Source organism: Seriola aureovittata, chromosome 11 (assembly GCF_021018895.1).
Source record: "Seriola aureovittata isolate HTS-2021-v1 ecotype China chromosome 11, ASM2101889v1, whole genome shotgun sequence".
Lineage (NCBI taxonomy): Eukaryota > Metazoa > Chordata > Actinopteri > Carangiformes > Carangidae > Seriola > Seriola aureovittata.
This window is the reverse complement of record NC_079374.1, coordinates 17,935,731-17,959,332: the sequence shown is the minus strand read 5'-3', so window position 1 is coordinate 17,959,332 and position 23,602 is coordinate 17,935,731. Positions and strand designations below refer to the sequence as shown.

Here is a 23,602-nt window from a genome sequence, read left to right as displayed (position 1 = left end):
GATCAACAGTGGAACACACTGCCACGTAAACACATCATCCTGTGACAACCATTTTTCACCAAGCCACCCATGTTACATGCACAAGTCCTGAACCCTGACCTTCCAGGAGGGTCTTCAGACAGCCGAGGACACCTTTCTTTAATTTGAACTCATTGAAAAACACTGACAATTTGCACAAACTGTCTGCAGTGGCGGGACAAAACTTTCCATATCAGTCCTCAGAAATCCAAAATCCTTTTTATAATGTCGCTTTAAGGCAGATGCAGTGTGGTTAATACAATCACTCTCTCGAGCTAATGTTATCAACCGTTTCTTCAAAATCCACCTCCTCAGAGCATGTCAGCTTTATAGACAGAATACAAATAACTCCTGAAAACAGGAGTTCAGTGTGAAGCCACTTGTCACTTTCTGCCTCCGTCAACTCATCTGTTGCAGTAATTTGGAACCATTGAGCAGAGTGGTAACACATGAAGCCGAGTTGGGCTGTTCACTGGCTTTGCAAATTAATGTAATAATGTCAGGTTACAATCAAGCCATCTTTTGCACCCAGCAGTGCAGTTTTAAATGAACTCTGAGGGCACATCCCTGTTTAACAGACCTGTAGAATAAAATTGTCCTAATCTCAGTTTTGTCCACAATTTCCTTTTTAAATCAAACTGTTCTTCTGTTTACTGCTCCTTGCCTGGCACTGATTAGAGATGACCTTAAAGTGACACACCGCCTTTTCGCCCTCTGCAGGCTTGAAGGATGGCTGTAAAAGGTTTGTAATTTCCCTCATTATGAAGAAAGCTGCAGTCAGTTTGAATGTGCGTCAGTTCAGTACCGACAATTAGAAACACCTCTCAGTATGATGCAGTCCAACACAACACTGCTAATGACATTAGAAACATATCTTTGTGATTAAATATTGTAAACTCAAAGTTCATTTCCTGGATTTTTTTATTTATTTATTTTTTCAAGCCTTTTAATCATATTCCATGGCCCTCTTCATGGAATGAAATTTGCTCAGGCAGCCATAGGATAGAGTCAAAAACTGTAGAAAAAGCTAGTTAGTGAACTTATAGTTTACAATATTTTATCAAAAATGTGTATTTTGAAGTTTGAGACTGAGTCTTCCGCCCAGCACCTCTTTAGATTACAGACCTTTCTGAACGTCACAATTTACATCTAACTTTCACGCAATTAGCGTTTGCCTTTTTATTAACGATCATCACAATCTTTCCCTAACCAAGTGTTTTAGTTGACCAATCCTAAAACCTTACCCATGGCTTATTTGCCATAATCACAATCTTTCCTTCCCTGTGCAGATTTTGCAGAAAGTGAAAGTTTTAAAATCTTGGCATTGGATTTAAAAAAAAGTAATCCAATTGAATCTGGGGTTTCGCAGAATTGTCAAATATTGATGCTCTTGTCTGCCTATACGTTTTAATAGACATGTAGCTAATTTAACATGTCCCTGGTGTATAGAGTACTGAGTGTATAGAGTGCAGTTTCACCAAATTAAAGTTAACACAAATCTGTTAAAATGGCAGGCTACAGGAGCACAATAATGTGACAGAAGCTGTACAGTTTTAATGGATATTTCTTTTAAAATTGTCACACTTGGAATTTATTGTAGCTGACATAAATTTAAGGTGAAGGAATCTACAAACTTCTTACAGCTGCTTTCAAGCCTAAAGGGAACAAGTGTTTGACACTGCAATAGATTTGGGTGGAGTATCACTTTAACAAGGCCTTATTGCCTATATGCCTACTTCAGGAACTGTGGACAGCTGATTTATTTACTTTCATGACTTCAGTTAAGTCTGGTCTGCACTGCAGTCAGCATAGCGGTGTCTGGTCCATGTTCCCTAACACGTTTAACCTTGCCAATCTGCCCTGCACAGCATCACCCACACGGCTTTATACGCTGATCTTGATTTATGTTTGGGTTTTTTCAATGGACCAAAAATTCCGAAAATTACTCTAAAGAGTCGCCTTGCTCTGGTCTGGCTGGTAAACCTCATTAAAATGTAATTTGGTAGGTGGGAGGAGGCTGGCAGGGGGAAACATTAGCGGTTCCACTTCAGCACAACCATAAAGTCAAGTCAATCAGCGATTTGACATGGCAGACCACCAAATGTATATCGTTTCCACCAGCCTCAATATGCATAAATATGCTGATTGAGTAATGCAATAAGCACATGGAGGTTGTGGTCATATACCTGGCTCTAAATGAGGTAGTGTTTGAAGGAGCTTTGAGTGGAAGCAGCTGTCAGGGGTTATTCTTTGCAGACAGGCTTGGATCGCACTGGTTTCCAAATTTCTGTTTGTTTTCACTGCTTTTATTTGATTTCTGTCAGTACAATTTTACTATTTTCTTTTGTTTAAATAGACAGAACGGTTTGCTTTGATGCTGATTGTACTTTTTGAAGTGAGGTGTAAAATCCTGGTTTAGACCAGAAGCTTTCCGTATATGTGTGTTACTCATTCATCTTTGCATGTTTTCCTCTAAATGTCTGTCTTTCTACTTTCACACCAAAGGATATTGTTCAAAAATAAAACTCTAATATGACAGCAGATACATCTTGTTTTGTTTAATTTGTAAAAATGAAAAAGTAGAAATGACAATTAGTTGTTTTATGAGTAGTTACTTTGTTTAACTTTTCCTTTATGAGCAACAGTTTTAGGCATGAAAAGGTTTCAGTAGATTTCAGCAAAATTACAGTTGCAAAATTTCTCTGTAGTAATGACTTAAAAAAAAAAAAAAAAAAAAATGACAGAGTGCAAAAACAGTTCATCTTGTGCTCCAGACACAACTTCTGATCCGAACAAGTCACTGGAAATACACCTGACTGAGGTCTGGACATTACTTGTGCTCCTGTTCTTTGATGTGTTTGCGGGTGACTGACATGGATGAGTGTGTGCTTGACTTTGTTGTGTTGGGGGTAAAGGTGTAGCTGACTGGCAGAGGTTTAATTAGTCTCATGGTTGGCACTCCTTGCCCTGAAGAGACTCTGTACGGCTTCACCCTGTTCATGTAAAGCCAAGCCAAGACGCAAAAACAGACCCTGAAGACACACACACAGACATACGCTTCTGCACTTCTGCATGTACCTCCTCAATGTGTGTGTGTGCATTATCAGACTAAGGTGCTGTTCGAGTTGGATGGATTATTTTTGGGCAATTTTGAGAGTTTGAAACGTGATAAGAGAAAGACCTCTCTGCTGTCCTGTTGCCCCACAGCAGCATCACTGGCACTGCCAGACAGAGCTTCTATGAACCAGACTGATCCCCAGCCAGCACATACACACCTAATAGTTTAGCTAAGGCCATGGGAATTTTGGCACCAATACTCACCCGCACACAGTGAAAGCCTGATGATAGAGTTGTTTGCAGAAGTGACGACTGTAGTAGCTAATGTGACGTTTCAGTATAAAAAGATTTAAGATTAAGTGTTATCCGGGGCAAAATTCCTCCAGGTTGAGAAAACTAATGTGTTTATGTAGGTTACATCATTTGCAAAGTATCTAGAAAATGTAGTTCACAAATGTTTTGTATTGTTCTTCATCATTTGGTAACAGTAAATAATAATGGAAATGTAGAAACCTTCATACAGATAATGCTATACAATAAGGAGAAACAGGTTATTAAGTTTAATTTGAAAGGGAGAAAGTGGTTTGGCCTCTTGTTTTGCAGTAGCAATCAGGAGGAGGAGATGAAAGTACATTTGAGGGCGAGGACTAATGCCTGAATGAAGTTATCGTCTACTAATCTTGTCCTACAGTCTTTTTCCAATGAAATCATCTCTCATTTGATGAACCATCTAGTAAATATGTCACATTTAATGACCTATAATTAACTGTTCACGTTTTGAATGAGCTGTGTGATTAGCGATTTTCCACTTGGTGTCTCTAAGCTCTTAACCGACCCTGTCAGTGTCTGCTTTAATGGTTGATTTAATATCAGTCTAGGATGGACCACTACATGGGATCATTTACTGTGTATCAGTGTCATTCACCTCTGACATGATATATATATGACTGATATATGTATATTTGATCAGTACTATAGGCTGGTTGTATCGAAGGATATTGATCTTATTGAAAGAAACTGATAATAATATGTTCTACTTTTAACCTTTGTTAATTATTCCATTACTCCATTTTATATGCTAATGTTTAAAAAAACATTTTTAGGTTTGTTTTTTCTGAAAAAAATCCCTCTCCTTGCTTCCCGTACATCTTTATAGATATTTATCTATTATTTTTATTATTTTTCTATTATTTGTTTCATATTTAGCTAAGGGTCTGTGCTGGTCATGTTTTATTTTATTGGCATAATTATATCACATTTTAATAGATGGTAATGACATTCTGTCACTTGGTCCACCACTTTATTCCTGACTGAAATATCTCAACAACTATTGGACGGATTGTACTACATTTTTTAGTTATGGTTATTAGTTATTTCTTTTTTGAGTTTTTCTTGCTCTACCATGAGGTTGACAGTCCTGCTTTTGAGAGAAATGTATAAAAGAAATATTGTATAGATTACTTTTAACTCTGAACTGGACTGTAATCACTCTGGTGATCCCCTGACTTTTTTTCTCTAGCCATCATCAAGTCAAGATAGATAGATAGATAGATAGATAGATAGATAGATACTTTATTTAAGAAGATAAGATGTCAGTTTGGTTACCGTGTGACCAATACCTATGAAACTAATGACAGGTATTTTGCATCAAGCTGTACGTTGTGTTCAGTACTAATTAGTAAAAGCAAGCATGCTAACACTCTAAACTAAAATGGTCAACATGGTAAACACTAAACCTGCCTAACATGCGAATATTAGCATTGTCATTGTGAGCATGTTAGCATGCTGACCTTAGCACTTAGCTCAAAGCACCACTGAGCCTAAATATGGCCTTACAGAGCTGCTAACATGGCTGTAGACTCTTAGTTCTGTTAGTTTAGCTTGAAATACCTGCATCGAGGCAAGTCTATAACAGTGTACTTATGCAATATAAGCATTGTGAAAGGTCTTAATAATACTGTTATCCCAAGTACTGTGAACTGCTGAGCGTCCAATCCATAGTGACGTGTCTCAAACAAGAGTCAAATGCCAGGGCAGTTTTGCATTACATCTTTATTAATGTATACATTATGTACAATAATAAGTTATATATACAGTTACACTTTGGTTCTGTGATGAGTTTGTGTGTGTTTCTACATGTTCTGTTATACTGTATGTGCTACTGAGGTAAGTAATCCATGTTTGGCTTCTGTATCATCCTATCAGCATAATATACTGTATGTCAGACAAGATCTCTGCCTGCCTGAAAACAGGGCTTGGATCCATTTCATTTCAATTCAATCCAGCAATTAGATTATTTACAAAAGTTCAACAGCATAAAACAGAAAACAGAAAAAAATAATTAGTTCAACCTGTTTTGAATTGAATTGGATCTGATGAAAACAACCCTGCTCTAAGAAGGCACTTAGAAGGCATTTAATGTGAGCTTTTTATTTGCCTTGACAAAAGGCAGATCTTAAAGGAAATAAAAAAAAATATGAATACATGCTTGATAAACATGCACATTAATTAATTTAAAGTGCTGGAGTCCAGCCCCAGAGTTTGCAATGTAAAATGTGAACAAAAAGCAGTAGAAAAGGAACTTGGCAGCAGGTGATGTGTTTGATTCTGTGCAGATCAGTCACGGGACATTATGCTGACAACATCAGGCATTAGATAATGATCAGTCCTATTCCCAGGAAATGAGATCAAAGCAAGTTGAATTTTACAGCTTACTGCTGAGTTTTGAAGCTTAACCACTAGAGAAAACAGGACTTTGACCTGCAGCATCTTATCTTTTAACATCATCACTATTAATGGAGCTAAAATGAGCCCTTAACGTGACGCTCCTCACAATGATGCTTAGTCTCCCACAGTCTCTATACATACAGCACTGAACTGGCCTCAGCTGCTTTTCAGAAGTGGACAACTCACACAACTGCATATTGTTCTCATTTGCTATATTGGTCCCATAGGGTAGAGGGGAGCTTAAATCCTGTCTGAGCATGACTGAGTCGACCACAAAAGCTGAGAAAGATCAGTCGTTATAGGACGACCGTAGCGCTGCTTCTACCACGACCAGCTGCATTCTTGCACCGTTCACACTGCAAAAAACCCGGGGGCAGTTAGTCATGCCTCTGCTGTGGCATCTCTCTTTTTAATGCAGGGTTTTTACAGCTTTTCCACTGGGCTTTCAGTGGTTAAGTGGCCCTAAATGCTTAATTGGGTGCTGGAAATCACAGGCACTTTGCACCCGCTCTGTAAACCACAACACTTCAGCCTATTAGGGGCCCGCGGAGCCACACGCCAAATAATTAGGACTGGCGGCAGCACTAGACCTCAGCACTGGGGTAAAAGGGGAATAGGGGGAGGGGGGATATTATTAGGGAGGGGTCACAGACTGGGTCACTGCTGAGGAAGTAGTTGTAGCAAGAGAGCATGCTTGTCCGTGTGTGTGTTAAAGTTGTAGATTTCCATACTGTGCTGAGGCACAGCACAAACAGCAGAGTAATGCTGTGTTCATGAACTGTATGGGATTGACACTCCAAAGATCAGCCTTAAGCATTTAGTTAAATGTGCCGACACAACGTCCCCAGATAATTCATTAAAAATTAAAATACCATAATCTACTCTTGACTACAGTTGTGTTTCTGCTGGTGACATCGCGATTCAGCAAGGGACACAGGGGTGTCCCTGAATGCCCAGAGTTCACAAGCAATGTTTACCAGATGAAAGTGGAGCTGAATGATATTTTAGCATTTCCAGCTGGCCATAATGATTGCATTCTAAGTAGGGGGCTCGTTATCTGCTGTCTTTCCTATATGATGACAGCACAGCCAAAGGCGCAGTCATGAATGTTAACTGATGCTGCGGTCAAACCAGGTCGTCTCCTTTATATAGACACAAACATCGAGCCATGTCAGCAGCGGGATGTAGCAGAAGGTTCAGTGAGAGGACAGCAAAGAAGGCATCCCCATTACACCCACTTACAATGGACTGTAGCCAAGAGAGGCACTTTTTAAAATTGCTTGCTGAATTTTGTTTAACTTTAAAATGTTCTTCTGTTGCGCCCAGCGCACAGTTAAACCAGCTGTTTTTGCTAAAATTCATTAGAATTTGATAAAGGCAAAAATCAAATTAAATAGAAACTAATTCTGACTATTTTGTTTTTGCAAAGGAGCAAATACCTGAACTACCAAACTAGAGAATAATCTGAATCAGAAGAATCCTTTATTTTTGTGTTTCTCAAACACTTTAGAAAGACAAAAATGAAGGCCATACGGAGTCTTTCAGATGGCTAGCTTCTTAGCAGAGAATACCCATGATGGGAGAAAAGGATTGTGCCTGTGAAGGTCCACTGATATTCTTCATGTGATGGGGGTAATGTTTATACTGTATATGTACTGCCCTTCTTGTCAGAGCAGAGTCTGTCCCTACATATATGTATACTGTAAGGCATCCAAGTCTCTGAAGTCCATGCTGCACCACATATCTAGACACTGGCGCAACGTTGGGAGGGAGATGGGTACGGTGATGGACAGACCAGCTGGCTATGAAAACTGCTTATGCCTTGCCGACCGGCCGCCGCCGCCACCTCATTGCTGCCTAGCACGTCCGAGCAGAGTGACTCCACGGCGTCCAGTCTCTCGATTTGTACCAGGCGGGTCAGGAGATCGGGGATGCTGTAGCCTGCCGTGCTCACCCTCTCAAAGAGCTGCAGGCCGTCACTCATGCCGCCGATCTCATCGCGCTTCAGGCCGAAACTCTCGGCCAGGTGCCTCCAAGTCTTCACAACAGCCGCCTCGCTGCTGTAGGAGGAGCTCAGCATGCGGCTGGCCTTCTCCAGGCAGTCGAAGGGAAGCTCCGTGGGGCTCAGGCCTGGAGAAGAACAGCAGTGTTAGAACCGACTGAATATTACACTAACATAGTCACTTATGTTGGAATTTGAATCAAACTTCATTTTTAGTCATGTTATTGGGGTTGCACCGGGGATGGCAGTGTGGATGGGTTGGTCTGTCCACCATTTTGCTCCAGACTGAAATATCTTGAGTATTGTCTAAAAATATAATTTCTTTAAACAAACATGCACACATCTTTAGTTCTTCACTAATTCTAGCCATTGATTTAGTCTGAATCTTGTTTACTTGTGGAAGTGATGGCCAGTGTTGTGATGCAACGACTTCTTTCAGATACAGTTTCACTTCCTGATGCAATTTTCTTGAAACTGACAGTCATTATAATTTCTCACTTACAACGTTTTATAAAACGAGTTCCTCCTAACCAGAAAAAGAAAAAATGCCCCCCACAGTATTGGCAGATTTCAGTTCTTGATTACAAGGCTCGGTAAGATGGATATTTTCCTGACAGACTTACCCTCTGTCACATTGCAGGTTCTGGCATATAGATCCAGGATCTTTTTCCTTCGATTCTGTAGCATCTGTGCGGTTAAGAAAAAAAAAAAAATATCAGCACTTTGTGATTTCCAGATGACACTGAACTGAGGATCTGTTCATAATCATATTTTTTACAGCAGTAACATCTTAAAAAGCTCCTTCTTTCTTACCCCTGGGGTTTTATTGTTGTTATTGATGGCGTTCACACTGCTGATGTGGTTAGTGCTGGCAATGTGGTTGACGTTGCCGATGTGGTTGGGACTCGAGATGTTGTTGGCCTGGCCAGCTGTGATGGTGGGGGTCCCGTTGCAGGCACGGTCGCTCTCCAGCAGCCCCAGAGAGAGCAGGCAGAGGTCGGGCTTATTGCCCAGGTTGACGAGGCACAAGTTGGGGTTGGGGTTATTGGTGTCAGCTGATCCCTGTTTCTCAGATGCTGCCTCCTCATCACTGTCGATGCTGCGGCTCAACAGCTGCTCGTTCTCTGATGACGCGTCGTTTTCACTGCGCACACAAAGACAGATGTTTGAACACATGTGCACATATTCTCTGGTATTACATAAAACACTGAGATCATGCACACTGTTAAAAAATGCGCACAGTCTCCAGCCCAGTTTGCTGGGGCTCCTACATAGAAGCTATAGATTCTGGGCTATGCGACACAGCTAACAATTAAATGTGCAACATGAGTGTTTTATATTTTGTACTGTTTTTTTATCACAATGTTTATTAGTAGTACACATGCAACATCCGCATTTTAGTACCTACTTAAATCTGATTCGTTTTTTTTTTGTTGTTGTTAAAGGAATAGTTCAAGGCCTGCGGGTTTGTTTTTTTTGCCAAGATAGATGAGAAGATCGATACCATTGTCGTATCTATAAAGCTACCAGCACAGATAAAGCTCACTATTTAAAAGATCATATCTTGTTTAATCCGTACAAAAGCCGGAGTAACACACACGTAATCACACTTCCCTTTTGCGGTCAAATGTGTTCCATCTTATTTTCATTGTACAGAGATGAAAATCTCCAAGCAAGTATCTCTGTATGAACAAAGATTGTCGCAAAAACAAAATACTCATAATTTTAGGTAAATTGCAAATACACTCAGTTGACAGTTAATTAGCCTATTTGCCTAATGAACGGGCAACTGAGTGTTTACCCCTGATATGAATGTTTTTATCTTCTTAAATGTCACCTCCCTCCCTCTGCTGCTGCTTTGCTCTTAGACATATCTGTGTATAAGCACTAATTCTGGTTCTAGTTGTCTGCCGTACATCTAGTTTTGCTGTTGTACAACATAATTAAAGTTAAGTAGCCTCTAATTAATGCACACAGAATGACTTCTGTCTTTGCAAACTTAACAGGATTTTTGACCAGTGACAATGAGTCGCAGAAGAATGCTGTTGTTGTTGCTATAGCTACTGATGTTTCTAAGCTGTTCCTGTGATTGACTGAAATAGCCCGGCGTTTTACAACATGATACCGTATAATATCATTTTATTACCCATCTTCTCCCTCTCTGTGCTTGCTCTGGATTTTCTCGCAAAAGCACCTTGTTGACAGAGACTGCCATTGTTTCGCAGTCCCACACTCTTTTCCTCAACACTCACACACACACACACACACACAAAATGGCATTGTTTCCCGGACATCTAACACCCACACTGGCAGCCACACTAGTGAGTTAGCACATCCTTTGGCATGCTGCTATACCACACTGCTTATTGCTCTTGATGCTGAGGTGTGTGTGTGTGTGTGTGTGTGCGTGCGTGCGTGCGTGTGTGTGTGTGTGTGTGTGTGTGTGTGTGCGTGCGTGCGTGCGTGCGTGCGTGCGTGCGTGCGTGCGTGCGTGCGTGTGTGTGTGTGTGCGTGTGTGCACGTGCATGCTCTAATTTATATCCCTTCCATATATTTGAACAGCATATCAATCTAAGCATGTATGCTGCAACCACTATAACACCCTGAGCACAAAGGTTCACTGTGGGTATGCGAGCTATCATGTATTTCCACACTTCTCCTGCACATTAGCCACTAGTGCCTATAAAGCAGCATTGTCTGCACATGGGGGATGAAATGTATGCAGAAAGACGAAGGTGAGAAAACTGTCGTTCTTTTGTTGTCTGCCAGGACGTGCTTTCACCTGGTGGTGGTTTTAGGTGAAGCCTGGAATAAATACCCCTATCCACTCCGACAACTACCTCCTCTGTCCGTCTCTCAGTGTTTGCTTGCCTTCAGGGCTCATCTATGCTATACCTCACCCCCTCTCCCCGCCAAAACCCACCTCTTTGCTCGCTCCAAAGCCACATAATGGCTGTGTGCTTCATTAAAAACAAACAAAAAAACTCAGCTGAACTTGCTTTTAGCATGCCACACACACACACACACACACACACACATATATACGTGGATACAGCAAAAAAAAAAAAAAAAAAAAGGCCAGCAGCAATGATACTACTACTGCAGTGACTTGTTCTGTGGTGGCTTAATTACGGGCAGATGCTGAGAAAATGATAAAAGCTTCTTTCTTTTGTGTAGCGTCTCTGTGTCGCCACATTCAAATGCATGCACACACACACACACACCCACACACACACACATACATACTCTCACACACACATACACACCAATTATACAAACTCACAGATCAGGATACAATGTCTGTGTTTAACAAATATGTGTACACAATATATTATCCATACAGGACACGGACAATTATTCTTAACTCATATTATTAGCACAAAATGATGCATAAATATACATAATTGGTATACACACATAAAGATAAACATTAAAATGCTGCATTAGTTAATGCAAGGCGATTGTGTTGGTGTGAAAATGGGCTGGTTGTACAAGAAAAGTTTGTAAGTGTTGTAAATCCCTTTCAAACCTCAGTGGATTCATTAAAATACAGCTGGAAGTCAAGCTAGGGAAGAAAAACTTGTAGCAACTCCATAATCAATGAAGGACCATATCCTCCATTGGAAACATATTTAACAGCTCATAACAGCTGTATGATGTTTTTGTTTTGTTTTTGTTTTTTTAAACCAAATCCTGGGTTTGATTCTCCCGCTACACAGAGCGTTAGTTAAGCTGTGTTGATATAACCATTAATCACTGAGAATCCTTTAAGTGCGTCTGCTCTTCGTTTGATCAACCAAGGAGTAACTGTGTGAATCAACAGGTGTGTCTCACCTTTTGACCGTCTTCTGGGGAGTAGCTTTTAGTTTGTCAAACTCGTCTTTTTCTGAGTAGATCACCACATTGTCTAGGAGAGAAAACGAGAAGACATACAGGTTTACAGGTGTTTGTTTTTTTCCTCATAAATTCAAACATATCAAATTTAGCGAGAGAACTTCAGTAATGCCATTGCTAATTTAAAGATGTAAATTCAGAAAAGATCTCAAATGGTATTTTGTGTGCTCTTTTGTCACTAAGACTGGATTAAACCTGGAGTTTTTAATAGACCTTTGCATGAGATGGAGAACACAAAAGAACAAAGAATCTTTAGACTAAATGGATTTACACCTTGAACAGAGGAACTGCAGTTGGAACGCTGTATAAAATGATTACGGTGACTATTATGTTAAATTACACTTACATCATGGATACTGATAGGGATAGACAGCGTAATGAGTGAATACCTAAGTGGAACAAATGTTGTTTGTGTGTGTGTGTGTTAGAGAGAGAAACAGAGAGTGTGTGTGAATTTAAACGTCTGTGTCTTTCATCTCACTGAGTTATTAAGTCAGTGTCTACGTGAGTGACAGCTAGCTCCGGTAGAGCTCCGAGCGATGGGCTTCTCTCCCACATACACAAACACCAGCCATCTAAAATGCACTCACACACACACTCATAATAATGTAACATTCACTAACAATGCAGATATTTATTCTCTAATCATACTTTAACCATTGTATTATGTTTTTTTAGCTATTACATTATTAAGTTAGTGACCTCCTTATACTGCATAATGTGTTTGTGGCCACAGTAAGTGTGAGTGTGTATGTGTGTGTTCTCATCCACACCACATGTAAGTGGTTAGTCAGTCAGTCTGGCAGTGAAATTGAACAGAGCATCATTGTCAGGAGAAATGGCGCCTAAAGCAACGTATGGCTTCAGCTTTGGCAGCTTCACATTCCACCATGATGTACTCATCATGCTGCAGGTCTGTCAGCCTACACACACACACACACACTTTAAGTACACGAGCACACACTTGCATTTGCATAAATCATGCTAAAAATCATCATATATATGCACAAGCAAACTGGACTGACAAATAGGAGACAGCACTGTATTAACATTTAAATGTGATTCAGTTAGATTAGATGAGATGATTCAATTTGTTTGATACATATTTAATACAGATGTGATGTGCATTGCACAGGTTGTTGTAGGTCGGATCTTAACACGAACTAAGAGTTCAAGTGTCCCTTCATTCGTGAATACATGCTGTTCAGGAGATGGAAACACTTTTTCAAATGAAATAGTTAAAAAAAGGAAATGCTATTTGCAGCTACAATTTTAAAGAAATCAGTAACAGCTGAGCCCAGAGCTCAGTGTTGGATAATCTTTTTGTGGATGCAGGCCTGACCACAGATAGCATACAATGTTTGGGCTTAACAAGTAAGCCAGTCATACAGTTACTTGAATTACGGTTAGAAAGGATTGAGTAAAATTATATACAGTGTTGCTCTGGGTACTTTGGAGTAATTTTACAGTTGTTAAAGCTAAGGGTAAGAAAAAAAATAATTATAGTTTGTCTTGTTACTATAATCATGTAGCTTTGTGTGCTTTTGTACTATTTGGAGTGTGTTTTTAAGGTGTAAACTGTTATTGAGTGCATATTTTGTAGGCTTCTTTAGGAATTGTGCAATGTGCGAGTGGAGTTTATGGAGGCACAGTAATGATCAGTGACGTGTTTATTTTTTCAGATTTGAAAACTGAGACTGTCAGATGGTCTGTATAGACAGTTCAGTACAAACTGTCTCTATTGTCACTAAAGTATTGTATTTTCATGCTTTGTTTCTGCATTTAAACATTTTTTTTTAAGGTTGTAAGAAACTATTTCAATATATCATTTTGCACTTTCTAAATTACAAAAGAAATATCTTATAGTATGTACTCTGTATAATCTCAAAGTACTGTGGACTTTGATTGACCAACTTTGGTTTATGAAAGTTTATGAAATGAAAGTCAAATTCTCAGTCATTAAACTTATTTTTGGAGTATTGCAAGAATTTGTTTTTGCATTGAAATATCATATTATTATTATTATTAACTTGTTGTCAAAAACTTGGATGAAAGCCCTTATCTCCATTTTGAGAAACCTGAATTTGCTGCTAGATGGAGTGCTAAATCATAAACTTTCCATGAGCCCATACATATGGCCAAAAATGTAGATAGTGTTAGGATGATGCATACAAGGATATGAACAACAAGATGACTTATGTTTCATGTAAACATCACATCTAGAATATAATGAAAACCAGGATAAGGCTCATAACCATGATACTAATGTGCATGTAAACAAATTCATTGTTTCTACTGCTAGAACTGAGTCCCTTTGTCAGAGACACCAAACAGGAAGTCATTAAGAAGCTTAAAGTCTGTGTTAGCTCATTAATCATTGAGTGCATGTGTGTTTGTGTGTGTGTATCCTGTCTCACCAGGGACATCTTTCTTGTCTTCCTGTTTGTTGGTCTGAGCCTCCACTGCCTTCACAACTTGTCCGGAACAACATGCTGCAGACACACACACACAAAACATCATTAAACACAAATGCCAACCTTTGAGCGAGCGAGCGAGCGAGCGAGCGAGCGAGTGAGTGAGTGTCTCACCCTGGCCACTGGGTTTGGCCTTCAGGATATAAAACATGATGATGAGGACGATGGCGATGGCCATGATGAAGATGGTTGACATGGCGATAATGAGAGCCGTCGCTAGGTGACCCTGTCCATTGGAACCTAAAGCATAAAGCCAATGATTTAGTGTGGTGTGTGTGTGTGTGTGTGTGTGTGTGTTTGAGAAAATAGATTAAAAAAAATGGATTTTAACAGGAGACAGATGAAGCCTGTGTGTGTGTTCGTGTGTTGCAGATACCTTTATCTGGATGAGGGAACACAGTAGTGCTGCCAGGGTCAATTTGAGGTTTTTCTCCTGGTCCAGTACTTTGCATGCCTGTGAAACACACACATATACACACCTCAGTACTGGTTCATTAACTGTGGATGTTTCTCCTGCTATTTGCTCATACATTTATTACCTGCAAAACCTTAACTACAATTACTTCTTACCATAGAGCACTGCTTTCAGAAGGATAACACACACAATCTTATCTATGATCAAGTTTGAGTTTGTATTTTCTAGTTCAGCACAGTTGCATGTCTTATCTCCACACACAGCCGACAGATGAATTTAAACCTATGTTGGTAAAAATTGAAATTGGTAAAACCGGCAAAACTGTTAATTTTGATTAAAATAACAGTCTAATGTTTTGGGGAAATTTGGTTATTTGCTTTCTTACCAAGAGTTAGCTGAAAAGTTTAATACCATTATCATGTCCTCACAGTAAATATGAAGCTACTACCAGCAGCTGGTTAGCTTAGCTTAGTACAAAGACAGGTAATAGGGGGAAACGGCTAACCTGTATTACCTTTTGACAGAGCCAGGCTAGCTGATTCCCCCTGTATCCAGTCTTTGTGCTAAGCTAAGCTAACTGACTGCAACACACAAAGCCTACCCTCCAGATGTGACAGTGGTATCAATCTTCTCATTTAAATCTCAGCATGAAAGAGAAAAAGCTAATTATTCCTTTTATAGTTGGATAAATAGTGCATCACTATTTTCTTCCAAGAAAAAAAATAGATTGTTCCAAGAGGAAGGCGAAAAAAAAAAAAAAAAAAAATTGTAAGATTTCAGTTTGTTACTGGTGGAGTTCATACTCCATCATTCACTGGTAATGGCATGTAAGCTTTGGCCTTACATTTTATGGATTTTTTCTCCACAAAATAATTTTTTTTTCGAAGAGTATTGCATCACATGACATTATTGCAAGCATGAACATTCAGCATTTCCTCACTCCTAATGGAGCTGTAAACCCCTGGCAGCTCATAAATCAGCTATTTTAATCAGTCTTTTATTTCCCTAAGTTGATATACTGTACACCTCCACCGCTTCCCGTGGTCTCTGAGACTCATGTCCTCACACACACACACACACACACACACACACACACACACACACGCATCAGTGCCCTGTGGCTGCAGACATTAACTTGGAGTATGTGTTTACACTCTCTGGATAAGGATATGAGCCTGAACTGGAATTCTGTTTAGCGTCTTGCGGTTTCATCTCTTAATCACGTCTCAAAGGCTGAACAAACACTGCAAAATGATAATTCTTCAAGGCACTCTGGATACTCTGGTCCAAACAAACTGAGAGATTTACCGAACAGTGTAGATATAACAAAAATCAAAGCATTTTGTTTGAGGTGAGAATCATGATACCTCTGTAAGCAGGGCTGAATCGAAGGGTATAACCTCTGAAAAATACTTCTGTGTAAACTGTGATATAAACCACATGTCTGGTGTCTCTGTTGGTCCATAAGTGTGTTCTTATAGTTAGTGCAGTCTGTAGTCTGTCCACAGTGAAAACACAATCTTTTTTAAGTATTTAGGTGTATCGGCAGCTGATAGTAAAAGGGTCAAATGCCAGCGATAGTCAATGAAAATCAAAAAGTCATAGTTGCCTGCCAAAGAGTAGCATCAGCGCAAGCACTAACATGCTAATCATCTTTCTTCCTCATAACCACTGAAGTTTTAATTATCACACAAACAGAGCTAGGCAGGAGCCAGGGTAATTTACAGATTACATGGCGAGTGTCAGCCTGCCTTCACCCTGAGCAAGTAGAACTCCCAGCTCTTAGCTCCATTTTTATTCACTATCAGGGTGGGGTGGGGTGCCCTCATTTAAAAGGATTAAATTAAAATGTACCGCAGCCTGACTTAACAGATAGGGAGAAATAGAGGATGCTCTGTGTGACGTTATCTTTTTATCCAAGCTAATCAAACTTATGTCAGTAAACTGTGCTGCAGGACCAGCTCGCTTTGCTGGAGTTTAATCCCTACTACTAACTGATACAACACAATAGTAATTACACCTATATCAATTCCTGAAAAGCTATAAACTATCAGGTTATTCTCATGAGAAATCTTCACATGACACACGAGAAAGGAAAATTATTAGCTTTCTTGCTGAGGGTGAGAGGAGCATTTTGATACCACTGCTGAGTCTGTATGCAAAATATGAAGCTACAGTTAGCAGCCTGTTAGCTTGTTTTAGCATAAAGACTGAAGGTAGGGGGAAACAGCTACCCTAGCTCATTCCAGTGGTAACAAAATCCACCTAGTGGCAGCTGTGAAGCTCCAACAAATAATACATTGTAGCTTGCTTGTTTAGCCCATAAAAAGGCCAAAGTGTAAAAACAACAACTTGCTTTCAAACAGCACCAGGCTATCTATTTCCAGTCTTTATTCTCGCTAAGCTAACTAGCTACCAGCTGTGGCCTTATACTGAAAGGCCAGATGCAGGAGTGGTATCAATTTTCTCATCTAACTCTGTGTAGGAAATAAGTCCCAAACAAACCCATCTATTTCTTTACAAATGTTGAAATTAGCACAAAAATAGCACTTCCCAAATAAGCTTGACAAATCTGAGGTCTGATGAAATTATTTGCCATAATAGATGTTTTTTGTCTGATCATTCTATCTCTATTATTTGCACTTCTTCCCAGCATCGATCAATCACTCATTTCCATGCCTGGGAGAAACAATTAGGGTGCTGTTGAAAAGCAAGTGTTTATTCACACACACACATACTGCTGCTCATACTTCACACCCTCTTCTCTGCAGGCCTGGGCTGCTTTTTGGGGTTTTCATTTTTCAAAACACACTCATTAAATATGACAAAATAACAACACCATTCATTTCTGGGCTCTTCAATTACACTCAAAGGGGATTTTTGAGCAGTTGTGAGCCCATAAATATTATTCTCATTGCAGTCTCTATCAGTGAGGGTCAAACAATGTTGCCTCTCTGGACAAAGCCACAGAGGGCACAGTAGGACAGTGGAAATATTTAGCTCTTGCTCTGCAGCTCACAGTAATCTTTTTGGACTGTCATGTTTATGCTATTTATAATTATCACCTTACAGAAAATTACTTAAACATGTGAAATTACATTTGGAGTCTATTCATCTCCTTGATTAAATTTTGATACTGATACCCAGTAGTTTGATAACAAGGCCATGAAGACAGATCATCAATATCTAATCACATTCTAATGGATTGAAGTCTGATTTTCATGGTCGTTTTAACTGTATCCATGTCTTAAAACAGATTTATGTATGTTTAAACTCAGAGTAATGAAAAATTACAAGCGAACAGTAGCAAGCTCTGTTTAAAAAGAATATAACAAAGAAGTAGAGGTAGCGCAAATATGAGGAAAGTAGAACAGGGTGAAAACAGGGATATATGCAACTTCACTGTGAATGGAAAAGACGAGAAAGATTTTATTATTAATTTTAAAACTGATGAATTTCAACTAAAAGATAATTATCCCATTTACAATGAGAAAAACATGCAGGGGCTATTTGTAATCAATTAGGAAATCACCCCAAAGGAGACACTGGTGACTGAAAATGATTATGAAATTAAAAAATACAATAAAGTATGATACTGCAGCTTGATTTCAATAATGTATTGTGACAAATTACAAAGGCAAGGATTATAACCTTTTTGTTTTCTGCTACTTTAAGAGGTACAGAATAATCAAAGTTGTTCACATACTCTATAATGTAACTCTAATCTGTAACACGGCTGCTATACTCCTGTGTGCACCATCACCACTGTCAACTGCAAACATACATTTCCAAAATATCAGAAAGTATTATTTGCTTGACTGCCTGAGAGAACTCGGCACAACATCTGACCTCGGAGTGTTCACAAAAACTTTGTCCAGGCTTTTAATATGCAGTACATCTGCTTTTGCACAGCCTGCCATCATTTATTTCCTTTCATTTAGACAGAAAAATTTAATGGGTGGCAGCTTTTCATTGAGTGGAAACCAGGTCGGTGTTTGGACAGAAAGCTGTGAAGATAAATGTTGAATAAGAAAAAAGGGGGAATTCATAGTTGAAAAGAAGACGCAAATAGAGGATGTTGGGAAGAGGGGTTGGAAGGACACAAAGAGAAGGAAGGGGAGGGAGAAATGAATGCGAGAAGAAGTTGCTCTTACATTCTTTGGTGTTGCGTGGTGCGTTCTGGCAGGAGTGGCATACCATCCCATAGAGGTTTCTGGGTCGGTTCTCCAGCATGTAATACCTAGGAGACAAAAATTCATACACTATATAAATGGGCCACACAAGACCTGGTTAGGCTTACTGGTGACTTAACAGAGACAGATCCTTCATGAGAAAGAATCTGCCACCACACCTGAGCATGGCAGGTGTGTATAATATGAGGCCTCCCTACCTTCTAGACATACTTTACCTACACAGTCTATAAGTATGGGGAAGCAGCTGAGGTGAAAAGTTTGACTCAGTGAAGAAATGCACATAATTGATGCCCTGAAGGCACTAAACATGGCTTGGTACAGATATCGCCCTGAGTCATGACGCGTCTCTTAAAGGAGAGGAGAGAGGGAGGCTACAAGGCCAGAGTCTGTGAATGAGTGCTCGTGGCATTAAATCAGTTAGGCTTCAGAACACAAGAAATTATCCATGAGTGTGTACATGCAGTTAACTGGTGCCTTCATACTTTCATACTTTGTTGTACATTTAAAAAAAAAAAAAAAAACTCACACATTATTGGTTATTCAGTAATAAATGATTCTGATATTTCTTCACTCTATTATTCTGGATGTACAAATATTTAACTATCATTAGGAATGATGGGTTATGTATTATATTTATATGGAGTATTCATTAAATCCATATGAACAGTTTACTCATGGATCATAAACACTCATTATTTGAAAGTGCCACTGAAGTTGTTTCTCTCAACAGACTCATTCTCATTCTCTCCGATCTTTTCCTTTCCCTCTGCTGAGCTACAGGCTTCAACTGAACTTCATAACAACTGTTCAGGCCTGTTCTCTTCAGCATCAAACTTGTATAGACTCTGTTAACTGCAGCGTAAAACACCCACTCATACAACGCAGCATACTGTATACAGTACTGATGCAGACATAGACATGACCAAACTCAGTGTTCCTGAGCGCACTCGTTCCTGCAACAATCACGCTAATCAAAAGCAAAAACATCCTGTGAAAGGAGAGTGAGAGCCAAGAAAACTAGGAGGCAGCAGGACAGCATCCAGACTGATGACAGGAGGAGGAGATTTAAACATTAAGCTCTCCCTGTTGGAGTGGGAGGGTTATCCAACAGCCCCAAATCATGAGTCTCTCATATTTGTGCCAATTCCTTCAAGACCTACCTAATTAAGATATTAATATATATTTCCCTCGTTCCCTCATAAATATCAGATTAAATATGATTAAAAAGTACGATAAAAAGAACACGCATTCAACATTCAACAACATGCTGAGCGCTGTCAGAAAGAAACAGTTATGTGTTGACACAGCAAGTCAGTCTGTAGCGAGAAATCAGTGCAGGGGGAGTGATGGATGCTGGGAAGGAGGAGCGAGGAACAGGAGGAGGGTGGAGAGGAAGTCTGGTAACATTTAAACGTTCCTTATTGACTTAATATTTTTAAGTGACAGGGACTGCATCCACAGCTGTCATGTGCAAATGGAGGAGTTGAAGATTTAGTGTGCGTTTGTGCACAAAGTGAGGGGATGTACTGAACTGAAGGCAGCAGGGTGGTCTGTTCACATGTCAACTCATGCTACTTCAGAGCAAGTGTATGGATACATGCACAAAGATCTATCTACTACTGAATATGATTGAATATCTGCCTTTTTCTAATTTATATACGGTAAGAAATGGCTTTTGAGTCTTGAGTGTGTGTGTGTTTGTGTGTTGTTTACCCAGGTAAACATGGCCCACACTCAGCGTCGCTGTCCGGAGTTCCCGCTACGCGGACCGTAGCTTTGTAGAGGGCATCACAGTCTTTATGGCGTCTGCAGATCTCATACTTCCCTTTAGAGTATTTCCCCTGAGGGCACGGCACACAGGTGAAGTCATCATCCTTCACACCGTAGCCACAGATCTGCAAAACACACATCCACACGCTTTCATGTAAACCATTGCATTTTTTTCAGCAGTTAATACATTTGATTTTAATGTCATTTTAAATTAACGTAATTCTTCAGATCGCTGTGTGTGTGCTGTGGACACACACATTGAAAAAACACACCCCACAAACTTGCAAACACACATGTGTTTCCATCCATATCCTTAGCAAATCTGGCATTGCTGTTTCGAAATGACAAGAGAGACATCTGATTGGTCACAGAGGTCTGTGTGTGTGTTTGTGTGTGTGTGTGTGTGTGTGTGTGTGTGTGTGTGTGTGTGTGTGTGTGTGTACAGCTTTCCATGCCTGGTAGTGTTTAAAATGACCACCTCATCATTCTGTCTTCTAGCATCGATCTCCTCCCATGGTAATTCCTCACAGCGGGGAGGCTGAACAACAGGCCACACACACACACACACTCACACACGTACAAAAACATACTCTTTCAACTTTCATCTTTCATTTTCCCTTTACTTTCATCCGTCTATTAAAACAAGCCTATGCCTCTTAGCTTTGGGCTACAGTAGACCGCCTCTTAAAGAAATCTAATATCACTTCCCTTCTGTTTGACGTCTATAAGTCTCACTGTGATTGTTTGATATAAAACTGTACTGAGCTATCGACAGGATCTTGTCGCTGTGGGTTAAAGCCGGCTTTGGATCTTTTGTACACAGGCTCATCATAGCTTTGCTTCTGTTCATTAAATCAAAGACCAATTGAAAGTTTCTCTCTTTTCAAAGCATATTTGTCTCTTCTTTGAAACTTGCATATCCAGGAGGTCTGGAGGTGGATAAAACCAAGAACTGATAAGAAACAGGGAATTCTTTGGCCTTTTTTTCCCCTTCATTTTTAAAGTTGATATAGAAAAGGAAAGAAGGGAAATGCAGGACTAGAGAGAGTGTGTGATGACACTCAACAAAGCTCCCAAGCAGAATCCAACCAAGGAAGTTGTGGCGCATGTCTCAAACCACCGGGACACAATGTCGCGCCAGGGAAGATATTCTTTATGTCAAGCAGTTTTCACACATCATGAATGCTGACATGACATTTCACTACCCATTTCTTTAACGTCGCTTCACCTTACCGACACTTACAACATTCAATAAAAGTTGGGAAGTCACAAATATAAGTCTGACTTCAGTACATTTACTGAATTACTTTACATTCATGTAAACTACTGCGGAAATATAATCCAGCTACATCAGAAACAATCTGGATACAAGATGCACGTTTTAGAAGCTGCTTTGAGCATCTTCATCATTGTGTGATCTATTGTGCACCGTGTGTGTGTGTGTGTGTGTGTGTGTGTGTGTGTGTGTGTGTGTGTGTGTGTGTGTGTGTGTGTGTGTGTGTGTGTGTATATATAAGTGTGTGTGGGCACGTACTTTCTGAAGTCTCTGTTGTTGAAGTTGTGAGAAGAAACCCTGTGGTTATCCCATGATTAAAAGGGTGTCAATAAATAGACACATACACATGCAGGGAAAGCTCAGGGGAATGGAAGAAGACATGAATTACAGACTGCGGCACCCAGAGGATCAGACGGGCAGGAGAAAGTGCAAAGAGGGCTCTCATCTCACTGATTGAACCTCTTTCTTCTCTTGTGTTTCTGTCGCTCACGAGTGGCTAAATTACTCTTTATGACAGAGCTCTGTGCTTTAAATACTGAGCTTCTTGTTGCCGTCTCTGTCACAGAAAGAGACGAGTGGATCTCTTGATTTCACAAGTTCAAACACAACAGATTGTTTGGATGTTTACTTAAAGCACATGGAGGCTTAGTGAGCACAAGGCATCAAGGAGGGAAGAATGAAAGAATGGAAAAAACAAACAAACACAGTGGGAACATTCATGAGATTTTTATGCATTCCAGCTCATGGAGCTAAGGAGGGAAGGAACGAAGGAAGGAAGGCTTTGAGTTGAGTTTCTGGCCACCTAGTTGATGTAAGTCTGATATTCACGCTCTACTTGTGGTCTCCACCACCTGAACGCTCCACTATGTTCACCTGCTGGTCTCTAACTGTGTCTGTCTGCTGTTTGCTGGTGAGCAGGTAGTGTACGGTGGGTTTTTAGAGCTTTTTTGCTGAGAACAGCTGCCTGCTGTGGCTGAACACGGCACCATGAGAGCAGTGGTGAGGGTGAACCAAAACCGTTCAGATGTGGGCTGGGAAATGAAAGCAATGAGCTAAAAAGACCCTCAAACACGCCATAGAGGTGAGGGGTGACAATTCTTTTGAGGGTTCATCACTGCATGCAACCCTTTTCATAATAAACATAGTCTTTTTAACCATTATTATTAAACTATTGATTGCAGTCGCTTTAAAGGCCCTTCTAGCAGCTTCTTACTACGAATGATAGGATCCACATATGAAGCCAAAATTCACTGCTAGGGTTTTTGGTTCTGGACAGTTTTGGTTATTACACTTGAATGATTTTTTGAATGAATTTGTTTTTCAAATCTGGTCAAACCACACCAAACCATTGCATACAAGTAACTACTTTAAATCTAAAGAGAATTACTTCAATCAAAGGAATACTTGTTATATAAAAAAGCTGAAACTGAATAAATTACAGCAAGAGTGGCTATAATTTATTCTCTTCAGCTGTCAGTGCAGCTGTCTCTGTTAAGAGGGCGTGGCACCCCGGGGTGCCCACTGAAGCATTTACCTTCTCTCTGTTTTCTTTGGCTGTCAGCAGGCTGACTGACGGAGGTTAAATCACTATGTGACTACTGCAAGTCAATCACTGTAATGCATGCCTTCACATTGAAGTCAATGGGGGCAATAAACCATAAAGAAATTTGAATTTAGGCACTCTTCACTGTGCAGCTATGTGTGCACTTCTGTGTGTTTGTGTATGTATTGTGGGTGGTCTGAACAAAAGTGACACATAGATTCGTGAGGTCAGTT

At 39.9% G+C, this 23,602-nt stretch overlaps 1 protein-coding gene across 2 annotated transcripts in view; it reads right to left on the bottom strand.

Moving 5' to 3' along the window:
• Positions 1-5,109: 5,109 nt before the first annotated feature.
• The window catches only part of edar (ectodysplasin A receptor), a 34,984-nt gene continuing 16,491 nt past the window's right edge, over positions 5,110-23,602 (bottom strand). The window contains exons 4-12 of one of the 2 annotated variants that reach the window (XM_056388595.1): positions 20,494-20,675; positions 18,742-18,827; positions 14,549-14,626; positions 14,287-14,412; positions 14,116-14,190; positions 11,639-11,711; positions 8,618-8,948; positions 8,428-8,491; positions 5,110-7,932 (exon numbers count right to left, since the gene is read on the bottom strand). In XM_056388595.1, the coding sequence (XP_056244570.1) occupies positions 7,547-7,932; positions 8,428-8,491; positions 8,618-8,948; positions 11,639-11,711; positions 14,116-14,190; positions 14,287-14,412; positions 14,549-14,626; positions 18,742-18,827; positions 20,494-20,675 (1,401 nt within the window). In that variant the 3' untranslated portion in view covers positions 5,110-7,546. The remainder of the gene's footprint in view (positions 7,933-8,427; positions 8,492-8,617; positions 8,949-11,638; positions 11,712-14,115; positions 14,191-14,286; positions 14,413-14,548; positions 14,627-18,741; positions 18,828-20,493; positions 20,676-23,602) is intronic. The other variant, XM_056388596.1, reaches the window with a different exon arrangement.